Source organism: Rhipicephalus sanguineus, chromosome 2 (genome assembly GCF_013339695.2).
Source record: "Rhipicephalus sanguineus isolate Rsan-2018 chromosome 2, BIME_Rsan_1.4, whole genome shotgun sequence".
In the NCBI taxonomy this organism is placed as follows: Eukaryota; Metazoa; Arthropoda; class Arachnida; order Ixodida; family Ixodidae; genus Rhipicephalus; species Rhipicephalus sanguineus.
In genome coordinates this window covers 42,001,423-42,018,162 of record NC_051177.1, presented here as the reverse complement: position 1 = coordinate 42,018,162, position 16,740 = coordinate 42,001,423, and the positions used below count along the sequence as shown (strand labels likewise).

At 49.7% G+C, this 16,740-nt stretch overlaps 1 protein-coding gene across 2 annotated transcripts in view; it reads right to left on the bottom strand.

Annotated features, from left to right (window-relative positions):
- The window catches only part of LOC119382821 (P protein), a 332,942-nt gene that overhangs the window by 142,464 nt on the left and 173,738 nt on the right, over positions 1-16,740 (bottom strand). The window contains exon 7 of one of the 2 annotated variants that reach the window (XM_049412327.1): positions 6,552-6,875. The exons of the other annotated variant lie outside the window; for it this stretch is intronic. Within the exon in view, the coding sequence (XP_049268284.1) occupies positions 6,552-6,875 (324 nt within the window). The remainder of the gene's footprint in view (positions 1-6,551; positions 6,876-16,740) is intronic. 2 annotated transcript variants of the gene reach the window in all.

Sequence of the window (16,740 nt, the reverse complement as noted above, 5' to 3'; positions counted from 1 at the left end):
GAAACGTCTTCCCCTGTTTCCCTAGGTCTGGCATCTAGGGACCGCCAAGGGGTTAAAAGACGCGAACGGATGCATGCGAAGGACTTTCTGGAACGAGCTTTCTAAATGTAAAAATGTAAATAAACCTCTTATACGCTTCTTCTGCTCCTCAGTCCGGTTCCCTCCAACAGCAGCTCTTCTTGAGGACGAGGTTTGCGACCGCCTGCCTGGACGCGGGGAAACCAGCGCAATTGCGGGAGAGCCTCCCTCCTCTCAACTTCCAGCAGTAGGTACGTAGTTCCATTGGCGACAGTCCGCTTTCTACCACCTAGCATAGCCATCTGAGCGCGCGCTTGCCCCAAGGAGAAGTCTTCCTCCTCTTGTTCTTCGACCGCCTTGACGATGATACGTGCAAAGCACTTTAGGGGCCCGGGTTGCCGTATGCTGTCCTAGCTTGGCGTAACGCAGACAAAACCATATGTGCTGGCACGCGCTAGCGCGTTCGGGCCTGTGTAAGGGGCTATGTAAGACATTGTGGCCTCTCCCCCTTACACTCTCTCAGCAATCATGTGATGGCGTCGGGGAACGAGATTCTGCGATGAATCCGCGTGGCGTACTTCAACAAGAGTTCGGGAGGAGTAACAGCAACAGCAACAACAGTGATTTCATGGTGTGCTCCACTTGCAAGGACGCGTTAACATCGGGCAAGGTGCCCGTGATGAACGGAACTTAAGTCGACCCATGCGCTGCTTCGCATCCCCACATGGTTCCCTTTAGTGGGAGATGATGTAATTTTTTTCTGCAATGAGTTCGCGCTGTTGATTTTAAACTATCGATAGTACTTACTATCGATAGCACTATCGATAGTATCTTTAACTATCGATAGTTCGATAGTGACTCAACTATCGATACTATCGATAGTACCATCGATAGTTCTGCATCACTAGCAGCAAGGCGAACTCACAACCTCCGCAGAACGCGTTTTGAGCTCCACAGCTGTTGTGTTTCGATGGCGACTACTCTCCCGTCCACTGTCTTGGACGGGATATAACCACGACAGTGTTAGTCAGTACCACTCCGAACAATGGCGGCAGACAAGGCGGTACACCCACTTAAGCATGAAATGATTTTAGCTACCGTTGGAGGCGACATTCAAGCAACCTCGAGCCAAGAGCCAAAGCCGTTATCTGGACATTCAAACGAGAACATCAGGGCACCATCGCGACAATAAACCAAATCATCCGGGCAACCAGTCAAAAGTTAAGGAAATGTGGTCTCTGGCCTGCTTTACACAGGACCGCGTCACATAGGCTAGTCATACCCAAACCGGCTGCAAAAAAAATGCCGCTTCCGAGTTAATGTTTGTGCACAATGGCACTGACGCTGTAAGTTCTAGTACGCTAAAGTTTTATTTGTCATTTTCACTTGCGAACTTCCAAAGGCGGATCAGGGCACCTTGCACTTGACCGTCATCTTTCGGCTCTGACACAGGGTTGTCTGCGTTTTTTTTTTTCCAACGCCAGCGGTACGAGAGTTTCGCGGCGCGGGCTTTGCGCCGCCTCCTTAGAGACGTGGTGCCACGCTTCGTGACCACGCCGGTATCGTCCGGTGCGGCGTGGATGGTGTTTGGCCGAGACGAGATTTGCAACGAAGTTCAGTTCAAAACAAGTTCATTCCGGCTCAGTAAGCTTTCAGCGCTGCGTCGCCTTGTTGCCGCATTTTAAGATCGCGGCTATTATCGTCTATACAACCGATCTACTTTGTCGGTAGCCATTTCATGCTTACATCTACTCTCGATTACGGGAGAGCCAGTCTTCTTCTATATTTTTTTTTTTCGTCCGCAGGCGCCGCGTAGTACGCGAACTTTACGCTCGTACGCTAGCCGAAGGCGGTAAACCTGCCAGAGTCAAGAGCCTCGCTATTCAAAGAAAGAGGAAAAAGGAATACTGATCGTGGGGCCCGATCTTCGTTAGCCACAGCCATATGACAAGTAATGCACTTGGGCAGTTAGTCGTGGTTGTAAGCGAACTGCAGAATTTAAAAGCTAGAGGAAATGGAGAGTGAAAGAAAAAAAGGTAAGCGCCTGCCGGAGCTGTACCCACAATAAAACACCTTATCTGCACCGGCCTCCATGGACATCACTGCGAGCAGCTATAAAGGTGCCGCGTTGCCTAAGACACTATCGAAGTATGCGACAAGCTGTGAGTCTGTGACACAGCATACCGTTAATGTGTGCGTGTGTTTCATTGACACTAGGTGGCACTATACGTGACGACTTGACGACTTGGCTTGATGCGTGAAATTTACCACAGAGATATCATTTTAAAAAGTTCATATTCCTTTCTTTCTCTCTCGTCTTTCTTATCCCCTTTCCTCTGTCGCAGTACAGAGTAGACAACCGGAAATATTATCTGGTTATTCTTCCTGGCTCATTCCTTGCACATATTTTACTCCCTGTTATCTGCCGCAATACTAGAATGCACCACGTTGAAGTGCCTATCGATGTGTGAGACAGTTTCTGCAGTCTTCCTCATTTCACAGCCACTTGTTCGTCTCACTTCTCAAATGCGATTGTCTTGACCTTGTCTACCCCGGTTATCCGTTCATACCACGACCTGCCTAAGTTCGCTTCTTCACTTTTAGGGACCGACGCACGTAGAACGCCGCCTCTGTGCGTAATAAAATAAAATCACCAGCGCATCTCGATGCTGCTCTTCGTAGAAGGCTCCCGTTCGCGGAATTTCGCCGGCTCTCGGAGCAGAACGACCATGGCAACCGGCGCAGTTCGTTCCAGCGTGACGCTGGCGAAACGCGCAGGAACGCGTGACTCCCTGTTCGCACGCCGCCGCCGCTAGATGCAAGAGCAGCGCGGCAACTGCGCCGTTGTTGTTCGCCTCTTGCGACAATAACACGCGGAAAGGGCTGCCGAGCTCATCTTTACTACTGCCAAGAACGAGGCTATAAAAAAGAAGGTTGCTGCTGCTTCGCACTACGGCACAGTACCGCGTGAGGCAGCGAATGCGCGTTTAACGGCAGATGTCGCTTTGTTCGCCAAACCTTATGCCAGGCTGGTATCCTAGGCAGCAGTCTTGATATAGCGTATGCTGGTTGCTATTGCTAGGATGCTAGACTGCATAAGATGAATTTAGTGAAATGAAAGTGAAGACCATGTGGTTACTTGTCGCCGATCCCTTTCAAAGGGAATGTTAACAACGATCATCATCATCGTAATCATCATCATCGTCATCATAGCCAACTGTTCCGTTCTCGCCTCAAATCAACGGCTTCCGAATATTCACATTTCAGTGCCCTTTCACCACACGTATGACTAATGAAACGTTCAATGCGAAATCGCAGACAGACAGACAGACAGACAGACAGACAGACAGACAGACAGACAGACAGACAGACAGACAGACAGACAGACAGACAGACAGACAGACAGACAGACAGACAGACAGACAGACAGACAGACAGACAGACAGACAGACAGACAGACAGACAGACCAACGCCTCCTCTAGAAAGATGCCTGCCGCATGAGCCAAAAACCTCCTGCCCTACCCTTCCCCTCCTTCACCATTTCTGATGAGGGCAGTAGCTGGCGATCCTTGCGGTGGCTGCTTGCAACACACATTTGCGCATGCGCACGTTACCCCCCTCGACGTCACACCATGCCAGCCCCATTGAAAACAATAGGGCAGTACGTGGCGCCATCTCTCGCCAAGCGACCACAACTCAAGGCAGGACGGCTACAATGGGATAGCCAGCGACGCCGCAGGCATCTTTCTAGAGGAGGCGTTAGACAGACAGACAGACAGACAGACAGACAGACAGACAGATAGATAGATAGATAGATAGATAGATAGATAGATAGATAGATAGATAGATAGATAGATAGATAGATAGATAGATAGATAGATAGATAGATAGATAGATAGATAGACAGATAGATAGATAGATAGATAGATAGATAGATAGATAGATAGATAGATAGATAGATAGATAGATAGACAGACAGACAGACAGACAGACAGACAGACAGACAGACAGACAGACAGACAGATAGATAGATAGATAGATAGATAGATAGATAGATAGATAGATAGATAGATAGATAGATAGATAGATAGATAGATAGATAGATAGATAGATAGATAGATAGAGTTAATTGAAAGAAAGCGAGGTTAAAACGGACCAATAAATATTCACTTCGCTACCATGCACTGGGGAAGGGGTAAGGGGAGAAGGAAAGGTAAAAAAAGCAAAGAACAGAGAGGTTGCAAAAAACACTCCCACATGAATACATATGGTGCATTCGTGAGAGAAGGATATTGTACAGCCGGCGAAGAACATACTGTGAATAGCATGTTACGCACGACTACTTGTTCATGCGTACGTTGTAGCGGCGTATATACTTAAGGCTATAGTGTGCGACTTGTAACCTTTAACCAGCGCAAGCCATATACGAGGTAGTAACGACTAAGCGTCAATAAAAGCTGGAGGTCGGGCGCGTTAGTTATCGGTAGGCACCGGGCAACCTCAAGAGTCGTAAGACACTGCGCGGGAGTGGTGTTTATATCTACGCCTATACTGTCGACGATAGTATGATGATGGCTTTCAGAAATCAGTGTGTTGGGGAAGAGCCAAGGAAAGATGAAAAATATTCCGAAATGAGGCGTCGCTATCTCTCCGCAGTTTGCTAACACTTCGCGCGGGATGGTGATATTTTGTTTTTAAAATAAAATATTATGCGTTGTCGCTCTATCATACTTACGGCCACACTTCTTCACGCAGTAAAAAATGATAAAAAAATAATGCATTAGAAAAGTATATTATACATACTGCGTTCCAAATTCAATCAACTTCGCGAGAAATAAGTACGATTCTACAGCTCGGGTTTTCGCTAAACATTAAGCCCAAAATTATCTAACCCTGTTAGGCCCGCACAGCATTCCACATCAAGGAAAATTATCATGATTACAGCTGGGTATGAGCATTATACTCCTACGAAAACAACGGTAGGTCATGGCTGACAAGTTATAAGGAAGCCCTCAAAATAAATTCACGTTCAAGGCTGGAAAAGATAGTGATCCGTTTATTCCGGAATGCATGGTACCCTTTCTTTCCATAGCGTTCACGCCTACTGTCACGCCGTAACGAAGCACGACCGAGAAAGAATAAGCAAGACCTACCTCTTACGACTGGTTACATAAATGTCAGATGCATAGTCGCGGTGTATATGGTAGCGCGATAAGAGCTACCACATTTAGAGTCACAGCAGCTACGTAGGGTGACGAGGATATAAGTGGCATTCTATACTTAGCTTTCTAGCGTTCGCTTCTGATTCCGCGAAGATAGCAGGTGCGAATGAGAGCACCTATCTTTAGTAAGATTAGGTCGTCGTGGCGTAATTATCGGAATGACTTCCTCCGCTCTCGATGTTTGCTCCCGAATTCATTTTCCGGTTAACGCAGGCGTAACCAGGCGATAGCGTGTTTGATTAGGGCGCATTGCAGTCTTGCGGTCAGGCCAACGCCGGGGAAGATAGGGCAAAAAGCGAAAGCGTCAATAGAGAGCGAGGGATCACCGAAAGAAAAGCGCGGTTTCCCGGCCGTTGAGAGATTGGTTTGGCTCACTTGGGCTTCGAAGACTTCGTGCTCCACGATGGGCCCGAGGCAACACGGAAGAGATTGCGACGACTGCCCATCGTCTTTATTCTAAGGCGAAAGCCTTGGATGCCTCATCAAACGCGAAAAGTGGCCGTCGGCGGCGTCGTGTCGGTGTCAACACGAGTGACGCAAAAAAAATCATCATGCGATGACGTCATCATGACGTCACAGATCACCAAAATTTGTGCCGTCACTATGAAGTCTCATAAAGTGACGACATATGATGACGCCATCCCATGACATCGGTGTCGGCAGCGTCGGTGACAGCACGAGTGATGCAAAAAAATTATCATGCGATGACGTCACCTTTCGACGTTATAATGATGTCAAAGACCGAGGAATTTGTGCGGTCACCATGACGTCACTATGACGCCATCACAAGGCACCGCCATTCGGTCAAAGGTGGGCCGACCCCGGAGGCGCAGCAAAACCACGTGAGGTGCAGAAAGATTGCAATGCCTCCGACCCAGGAGGCAGCGCGGAATCACGTTAAGTGCAGAAAGCTTTCGTGGGGTCAGATCAATACAGTCGACTGAGAAGGAAAAAGATCCAAGATGGTTTTCGCCTTCGAGTCGGCTTATTCTTGAGAACACCAGCGCAATATTTTAGAAAACATGGACAGAAAAAGAAAGATACACACAACGCAGGCGCTGTGTTGAGCTCTAAATTTTGCGTTGGTGTTCTCAATATTATGTATGACCAACAAGCCCGTCAGTACCACGTAAGCGAGTCGTTTTACGCGAGTGCATGCGCCTGCATCAATTGCTAGTGACATCGCCGCTATCAACGCATGGGATGCTCAGGAGGTGCAGTTTCCGTCTATGTATGCCAGGCTGAACCCACCTGCCGCAACATCACCCCTACCACCACCACCACCACCACCACCACATACAAACACGTACCTTGTCGGAGAGCAACTGCAGGTTCTGCCGAAATCCTTCTTCGGAACAGTGCATCTCGGCCACCTTGCGCGAGCGCAGCCGCTCCAGGCGCTTCACCTTACGCTCGAGGATGTCCTTGACGTGCTTCTCGTCTCGCGAGTACTCAGACAGCGAGCGGTACGCCTTGCGCCAGATGTCCAGCTCGCGCTGAAGCTCCAGCAACTCGGGCGCCTCGTGCGGCCGCAGGCTCTTGGTGTCTCGCAGTCGCAGCAGCAGGTACGCTCCCACAAGGCACAGCAACGCACCGGGCACCATGTGTGCCGTGAACGAGGTGAAGTTGATGCCCTGCGCACAAAGCGGGCGCCGTCAGTTGAAACAAAACAGGAATAAATTAGCTATCTGTGTGACCCCCCTGTCTCTACTCGTACTTTACGGCAGGGGTCTCAAGAACTCACCGCAGCTAGCGGGCCGCAGTCACGAAAATTAATCTCCAAATAGGCCGAGCAGGTGAGGGATGAGCTTGAACAAAATGTCAGATAAGGCCTTTCCCATATCTCATATGTGGATCATTGCTGAGCATTCATTTGACGTCAGGTTTCGAGAAACATATGGATACTGATCTCCCAGAATGGCTCAAATCTGGACGCCGATTCTGAAATATGAAGCTTGTGTTCCATGGTTATGTTTTAACACACAGTGATCAGATGGGGTATCTCACAAAAAAAAAAAATGCTTGAGACCAGTCACGTATGTGTAGCTCATGAATACTTGATAAGAAAAAAAATATGGGTCGAAGACATTCATGTGCGGTCAAGACAGTGATAGCGAAAGGACCGCGGACCACGTGTTTGATGCCCCTGCTTATACGTGGATACGTGAGCGACCTCTGTTCCTCTCGTTCAGCCCCCTCCCTCCGTGCAGAAAACTACTATCAAATATGCAGAAACTACTATCAAATATAGACATGTAGATCAACGCACGCGCGAAATAGCTGAAGCCTTTTTTATTAGACGCAACAACAAGTGCATAAGTCATCCTTCAATCATTCTTCTAGATGAGCAATACAAGTATCTGTTAGATAAGACATGATTAACCTGTTTGTGTTGTTACGCCTGTGCTTGGTCCTGATGACTCATTGAGCTGTATATATGTTCTTTCTTTTTCGAAAATAAATTTAGTTGTGAGTTCAGCGCTGTGTCCGTTTCTTCTTTCTGTCCGTGTTTAACCCGTTGCGCTGTCAATTATAATACGATGCCCCCCTCCCTTCTATCCCTTTCAAGTGTAGGGAACGCAACTGAAAATAATCTTAGTTAGCCATTTGACACTTCCTTCAATATTTAGCTCTGCTGTGCAAGAGTCCTTAGCAGATAAGTGTTCCTGCGCTGCCGAAAAGTGATACATAGAACGAAATCTACGACGCGATCTCGTTTAGGCCCAGTAGTTGCGTTCACAGGAACCTCAAATACACCTGCAACGAGCATTGATACAGAATACGAAGTATACTGGTCCAAGGTGGCAGCATTGTATAATATTCGGATTGATGCTAATAGGGAGCGCGATGTGATGGTAGTGGACGCGGTAGCATGCCTGTACGAATGAGACACGTCAGTAACGCACGGTGGCTCCACGGGCCGTGCGTTTGCAAGTGACTTAGTGCAAGCCTGAGCGCACGCAGCGGGACGAAATGAAATATGTGAACATGGATCAGTGGTGTGACAGGTAATAGTAAAATTTCGAGGCTGTTATTTGTTAGAGTTTTACGTCCTAAAAGCACGATGATATGATTATGAGAGACGCCGTAGTGGAGAGCGCCGCAAATTTCGACCATCTGGGGTTCTTTGACGTGCACCGAAATATAAGCACACGGACCTCTAGCCAGGCCAGCAGCCAGGAATTTTTTTTCGGGGGGGGGGCACTTGCTGGAAGCCTTGACTATTTGAGAAAAACGCCTATTTTGATTATTTATTTTCGATAAAATACCATGTTTCATCAAAATGTCGGGGCGGGGGCGGGGTGCTGCCCTCCCCCCTCCCCCCCCCCTGTAGCTACGGGCCTGCCTCTAGCATTTCGCCTCCATCGAACGCGGTTGCCGCGGCCGGGATTTCATCCCGCGACCTGCAAGGCTATTAAAGCTAAGTAAAGGTCAAAGTCCTGGACACAAGCTATAGCTAACGTTAACGAAAGAAGATGGCGTTGAACGTGGAGCGAGGGAAGGAAAGAACCATAAACGGCGAGGGTGCTGTGATCACGGACTTTAACATGAATAAATAAATAAATAAATAAATAAATAAATAAATAAATAACGAGGTTGAGCTGAGGGGAGTCGGTCTCGTCAAACAATGGGTAGTTTTTATAACAGTGGAACCGCTCTGAATACCCATAGAAATGGCCGGTCATAGGCGCCGCATGGGCGGGACCTACTGCGCATTTTTGGTATCGCCCTTGGGCTTGGCCCAAGCAGGAAAGCCGAGAAACAACTCACTCGCGTACACAAAAGTGATAAGGCCAAGAGAAGTCGGCTGGCGCCCGCACTGGTCTCTTCACTATGCAAATTTAGCAGCCGTATTCGGGCTGCGCATTACGTTTGCAACGGACGGAGAGCTATAAAAAGAGCCTTTTCGCTTAAGCTATCTAAGGTTTGAGCGATAACACGTCTGTTTATTTACTGCTTAACTGCCACATTGGGTGTCCTCAGTCACAGCTATAAAAACGCGACGTCTGGATTGGTTTAGTACACAAACAACGCGCATCTGTGCGTGCGCGCCTACACCATACATAAAACACTATAGGCAGCGTTGCGCCCCTTTTTCTAGCTAAATCTGTTTCACTTCGTAAAACATGTTGTGACGAGTTGTTGAGAAACTTTGCAGATGAGTTGAGACAAATGATAAAAGACATTGACGGGAATCAGGGAAACGCTACAGCTATGACGGTTAACGTGCGAAAGGCTAAGACTATTCCAATGGGCATGCAAGGATAAGTAGTTCGCATTCCGTAACTGTCAGCTTGAAGTTGAACAGCAGTGTTGAAATGATCCGCGCCGCTACCGCGCCCTGAACGTTACCGGAAAGCCAACCCATGTTTACACTAAAGAAGAAACACAGTATTGAGGGGATACAACGCAAGATACGAGCCCCTATCAAGTTCAAGTTCGTCGTGAATAATTTTCAACCTCGCAAATTTCTGACGAATTCGACTACGATACGCAATTGTAGCAGCGTGCGCTTAGGATTGCGCCAGTCACAAATGAACTACTGGGTCATAGTGACGCACTGGCGAAGTTCGTGTCTCGTTTTTTCTTCTTTTTTTTTAATATCAAAGACCGAACACAAACGTTTGAGGCGGGAGTGGGTTGCATAAGTTTAGAAAGTGACGCCGTTGCAATAAGACCAGCGTTCCACATTTTGGTGGTTATTAGTAAACCGTACTGATTAGTAAACCGTACCGCAGAAACAAGGTAGCAGTGCAGATTACATAACTATTTCTTTTGGTACGGAGAGAGGGTGCATCAGTCTAGATGACTCACTACTCACATGCATGGAGAACCTACAATTTATATGTCCGATAGCCTTTACACAGCCACGAGCGACGAGCCAAGGTTGATGACTGCACATTCGAACATTTGATCTGGGAGTGCGGGTCGCTTGGCCCTGGCATTACTCGTGACATGTTCTCAAGCATGATGAGGTCGCAATACCACAAGCAGCAAGTCCTAGCTGTCTAGTACGCCCATGAAAGGGTCAGGAGGCTGGACCTCCCGGTTCCAACGTGGGAGTAGTTAGGAGAGCTCTCCAGCTCTGTACAGGACATTTATTCCTCCTTTCCTCCTGAAATTTTTCCATGCGCGCGTGTGTGCGTGCATAGCTTAGCATCCCTCAAAGTTTGCTTTCCCCCTTTAGGATGTATTGTGAGGCGAAGCCCACTAAAATTCGACTTCGTTTCTTTCTTGCAACAACTCACGAGTACATTTTAAGCGTCTGTGCGGGGAATGCTACCATAAAAACAGCAACCTTATTCCCGTGCAAACATAGTAGAAAACATCCCTAGTCATAGGTGCGTATAACATCTTGGAGCAATCGCAAAGGTATTGTTAAGTAGCTGTTAATGCTTTCCAAATCTCAATCGTCGACACCCTGTCGTTATCTCTCTATCAGTTCCCTTCGAGAATTTCAGGACATGTGCACGCCGCGCCATCTCTAGGCGGTGGTCGTGAGCCCCACCGTAACTGAACGGAACAAAGGCATAAAAATCTTACCTCACCAGTAATACTAGTAGACGAAATTGACTCACGGTTATGCATACTAGAGGCCCACTTGAACGTTCTGGTAAAATGTCAGTAGAGTGCCAAAAAATATGTGGTTTCCAAGGACATTCGAATATAATGCAACAGTGCCAAGGCGACACTTATGCGCGGTTTGAAATTGTTCCAGGGAGCCAGGCGCCTTGTAACATGACACTTCGCAAGTTTGCCAGAATAATGCGGTCGGTTTCTAGTATACATAACCATGAGTCAATTTTTATAACTAAACTTGATCTTCAGGTGTGGCTTCTTTTCGTACCATTTCCAATTAAGCCACTACGAGGCGCGGGGACGCTTTCAAAAGACGTGTACCTGTCCCGAAATCCCGGTCATAACAGCGATGCAACTATTATAGTCGTAATGACATTAGTTATCACCACACATCCGCCGAGCCATAGCGTACCCGAGCGCCGTGGCAAGAACTCGCTCTCCCGCTGAGCATTGCCAGTATACCAATGCTCACCCCATCCCCCTTTCAGACCCGTCAACCTCACACCTACACTGATGTACCAACCACCACGCTTCGCCAAGGCGCTTCAGGAAGCCTTCAAGCAGTCCACCCGTTCGAGTTCCCAGCAGCCCTTCTGGTGTTTTCGACGCTCCTCTGAAGGCTCGGTTCAAACACGCGCGTTGCAACGCGCGTGTTTGAACCGGAAACAGACTGAAGGGATGACAAAACCAGCAAGCGGGTGCGGTTTTTCGCCCTGAGATGTCTTCACTTTTTCCTTGTCTTTCTGTGGAAGCACGAAGGCGCGTGTGCACATAGGATAGGAGTTGGAGTGAGGGGAAACACCTATTCAAAATTCACTCTGATATAACTCTAACTTCACCCAATTCATGGCCGATCATCCTGAGTAGTAGGTGCCGACAAACTTGCTCTAGACTTTGGGTTCAATGAAAATGAACAGCATGGCATCAAAAGGATGCAGATATTGCCAAGATGTAGTGATTGTACGCTGCCTAAAATAGAAAAAAAGAGGAAAGAACCGCCAAAAGGACAGAATTTCTTGTAGGATGAAAATGCGCAACTAGTATCGACAAGGACGAGGTGACAACACGGGTAAGCGAAAACTTCCAACTAGGTTTTTTTTTCTTATTCGTCACCCATAAATATAAGCGCATCTTCGCACATGTGCAATAAGTGACCACATTGTCACGGGACCAAATTATTTAACAGTCCACCCAAGAACTCTTTTCAGCTTCCATAAGAGCAACGGATCTTATTTCAAGAGAGCAAAAAAACTTTACTTTTTCTGTGGAGGGAAGCAGGGAGAAAGATGGGCGATATTTAGCTCAGCAAGCAATGCGCCACTTAAATGGCAAAAGTAGCTGTGAACGCAGTTAAAGTAAAGCGAGAGAGAGAGAGAGAGATCAATGAGGGAAAGAGTAGGGAGCTTAACTAGACGAGACTGTTTGCTACCCTTCAATGGAGGTAGGAGAGCGCAGGTAAGAAAGAGGCAAACACTGAGAGAGTGAGCACTGCACGTGCACAGAAGGATGCCCGCAGGTATACCGCAATCGGTCACTATTTATGCACGTTATTCATCGCGTATGACACCCGGCAGTGTAGACAAGTTTGCGCAGGACACTTGTACGTGCGGTTCCAAACCACCGAAAACTGATGATGATGAATCAACTTTTATTAAGCCCAACTGTGTTGGTAGTGCACGCAGGCACCAGACGGGGCGGTTCCCTAGTTTCGGGACCCGTATGTATCTAGCAGCTCCTGGCCCCTGTCCGTCAGTGCAAGCTGAGTCGGTAGGGCGGGGCTGGATAATAAGGTCTCCCATCGCTGAAGGGGTTGGGGATTGGAGGTGTTGGGGGGAAGGGAAGGAGGGGGGGGGTTAGTTCAGTGCACTCTGTCAAGATGTGCGGCAGGGTGCCATTCTCGCTCTTGCAAAACGGACAGAGCGTGTCGTGTTCCGCAGGGTACATGCGGTTAATCAGTACAGGATTAGTGGGGTTTTGTGGCGCAAGGCCATGGGTGGCCAAAGAGCGCCATGTCTATTATGTGGTGTTAGCGATGACCAATGATTACGATGACCGGGTGTATTGTGGCGGTATAGAGGCCTAAAATGACGTGCTTTAAAGAAGCGTAAAAGATGTGTATACAGTATAAAATTATGGCAGTGATAAGTGGTGTGATCTATGGGTGTGGGATAAATGACGAGTGATTATGGTATTTACAAGTGAGAGGCGGGATAACTGCACGAATGCCTCCTCAAGGCCTTTGAGCCCAAAGGCCGGGAGGCAGGTGCTTCCTTTGATAGAGTTACCGCAACAACAGCCTCAATCATGAGGCCGCGCTACGAGCGCCTGGAAAAATAACGTTGAAGTTATGGACATCGTTTAGAAATTCGAAGAGAGACTGATATTTAAAAAGTGGTTCTCTGCCAATGAACATACCGGGATGGAGTGGGAACTGCAGGTAGATTGATGAAAAGTGCTTTTTTCTGAGATCGTCAAGTTCCGTGCATTGCAGTAAGGTGTGGAGTACAGTGAGGGGGTCGCCACAATGGTCACACACAGGTGGATCGCCTCCGGACAAAATGTATGAATGTGTACTGTATGTGTGGCCAATCCTAAGTCTGCAAAGTGTAACTTCTGTGTAGCGTGACTTCGATACCGGCGGCCAATTACCTAGATGCGGTTTGATAACGTGTAGCTTATTTCTTGTCTGCATATCCCATGTGGTCTGCCAAAAGGCCCTGAGCTTTCTTTTGAGGAAGGGTTTTAAGTCTAGCGGGGGAATAGCTATGAGCGTATTGGGACTGTTTTCGTGGGCGGATACTGCTAGGTGATCCGCCAACACGTTGCCTGCAATCTCGCGGTGCCCTGGCACCCAATCAGTACAGGATGCGCAAGCGATCCCGCCTGCGCTCGACGCAGTATCGTCTGTTGTTGCCTGGTCAGTTCGGGGTGCGGCTCTGGCAGTGTGCACCTTTCCTCTCGGTACATCCGGGTAATGTCCCGAAAGCTGGTAACCGGGTGCGGTAGCTCTTCCGGCTCATGCTCGGCCCGGAGTGACATTTCTCGGGCATGATAGTCAGCAATGGTGTTGCCTGCTACCTGCGAGTGAGCCGGGACCCACACGAGCTCTACGGTTCTTCCCGGAGGCTTGCACTTGGATAGAATGGCTCGGGCCGCGGATGAGATTACCCCCCTGCGGAAGCTTCCGTAGGCTGTCTTCGAGTCAGTGACCACGGTGTCCACGCTCGGCTGTGCGAGTGCGAGGGCCACGGCCGCTTCCTCGGCAACTGCGGGGTCTGTTGTCTTCAGGGATGCGCTGACGATCAGCCTGTCTTTGGTTGTAACCACCACCGCCGCACGGTCACTGTGTTTTCGAAGCGAGGCGTCCGCGTACAGGACCCTGGGGTTCTCTTCCAGCTTCCGGGCCATGGCTTTGGCCCGTGCGGTGCGCCTCTCGTCGTCCTTGCCCGGCGTCATGTTCCGGGGAAGGGGTTTGGTTTGAATGGTCGTCTTCCAGTCTTCCGGAAGGGCCTCCTTGATGGGTACTGGCTCGATCTGCCATCCTATCTTGCGTACGACGGCTCGTCCGTGCTCCGTGTGACTGAGCCGGATTCTTTGATTAGAGAGGTGGGCTTCGATGAGCTCCTCCACCGTGTTGTGAGCGCCCATGTCTAGCAGTCTTTGCGTGGACGAGTATATTGGCACGCCCAGTGCTTGCTTCGTTGCTTTGCGAAGCATCGTGTTTAGGGTGTCCCTATTCGCCTTCGTCAGCTGGAGATACCGGGCGGAGTAGGTAACACGCGACACGACGAACGCGCGTACCAAGCGCAAGGCATCGTCCTCTTTCAGGCCTCGGTTTCTGTTAGATACCCTCCGAATCATACCAAGTATCTGTTCGGTTGTAGCCTTGATCTTTGTGGCGGCGGCCTGTGCCTTCCCGTCGCTCTGAAGCAGTAGGCCGAGAATCCTAATCTGCTGTGTTGGCTTGATGGCCATTCCGTCGATGGTGATAGTCACGTTAGGCGGCGGCTCCTTCTTGGGTTTTCCCGGTTGAATCATGAGTAGCTCCGATTTCTGGGGAGCGCAACTCAGTCCACACGACTTGGCGTACTCGTGTACGGTCGTCGCCGCCCGCTGCAAGGCTTCCTCCACCCAGGCATCGGACCCGGCTCGGGCCGTCCACAAAGTGATGTCGTCGGCGTAGAACGCGTGGTCCACGCCTTCGATTTGCTTGAGCAGATCGGGCATGGGCAGGAGGGCCAGATTGAAGAGCAGGGGTGACAAGACCGATCCCTGAGGGGTGCCCCTATCGCCTAGCTCGACAGGGTCCGACTTCTCCTCCCCTATCCTGATGGTAGCCGTTCGGTTTGACAGAAAGTCCTTTATGTAGCCGAATGTCTTGCGGCCACACCTGGTCTTCTTCAAATTATGCAACACGCTCGCGTGGGACACATTGTCAAACGCTCCTTTTAGGTCGAGGGCGAGTATCCCACGCGGTGCGTGCCTCGTTGCCTGCTTGACGACCAGTTCGTGGAGTTGGATCATCACGTCTTGGGTGCTGAGATGTTGCCTGAAGCCGTACATCGTCTCCGGCATCTGATCCGTTTCTTCGAGGTGCTTCTGCAGCCGGCGAAGGACCATGCGCTCCATCACCTTTCCCGCGCAGGACGTGAGAGAGATGGGCCGCATGTTGTCTATCGTGAGGGCCTTGCCGGGCTTTGGAATGAAGCGGACCTCGGCTTCCTTCCATTCCTTTGGCAACCGCGAGCTCTCCCAGGTTTCGCTGATGTGCTCTAGGAGGCCGCGGGCCGCTGCACCGCTCATGTTACCGAGTAGCTTGTAACTTATGGTGTCCCTGCCGGGTGCACTTCTCTTGTTACTTTCGTCTATCGCTGTCCACAGTTCCGTCATGGTAAACGGCCGGTCCAGCTCTTCATTGTCGGGTCCTTCGTACCTCTCGGGCACCGGGTATTGGCCCTTCTCTGTGTTTAGGTACTTCGCCTTCAGGTCTTCCAGGAGCCTGCGGCCGTCTCCCTTGTCATTGTTCAATACTTTGGTAAGGTTGCGATTGGTCGCAGTTTTGCTACTCAGCGGGTCGATCAGATGCCTCAAGAGGCACCACGTCTTCCGTGCCGAGAGCTTGCCTTGCAGGCCGTCGCAGGTCTTCAGCCAATTTTCCTTGCAAAGCTTGGCCGCGTGCTCGGCGATCTGTTTGTTCAAGACTGCTATGCGCTTGGCCAGCTTTCTGTTGTGTCTCTGACGCTTCCACCGCCGCGTTAACGAGTGCCGGGCCGCCCACATGTTGGTCAGTCTAGCATCCACGTACGGTGTCTGCGACGTCGTTGCGATTTCTTGTGTGAATTTTTGGAGGGCCTTCTTCTGGTCCCTCGCCCATTCTGTGTAGGTCTGTTTTCTTTCAGCTTGTTCCGATTCTTTCTCGAACGCCTCTTCTTGTTCTTGGGTAAACTTTCTCATCTTGTCCCAATCCGTGATCCGCGCCGTCCCCAGTACAGCCCGATATCGGGAGCCTCGGATCGTGATGCCGATCACGCTGCGCATGGTCTGGTCGCTGGAACCGAACAGCGACTAGCGTTGCGGCAGACGCGTAGTCTCTGCCAGAAGATTACAAGCTTTTTCTTACTGTGTCAGCGAGGCTGCGGGCGAAGGGAGGAATGGCATGTCTCTCAGTTTTCGGTGATGCCGATCACGCTGTATCACCGAAAACTGAGAGACATGCCATTCCTCCCTTCCCCCGCAGCCTCGCTGACACAGTAAGAAAAAGCTTGTAATCTTCTGGCAGAGACTACGCGTCTGCCGCAACGCTAGTCGCTGTTCGGTTCCAGCGACCAGACCATGCGCCGACAATCTCCTCAAACATAAATGTCACCACGCCCCGTCCTATTCACAGCCCTGTTATCGACACCCCTTCCTGTCACCTCT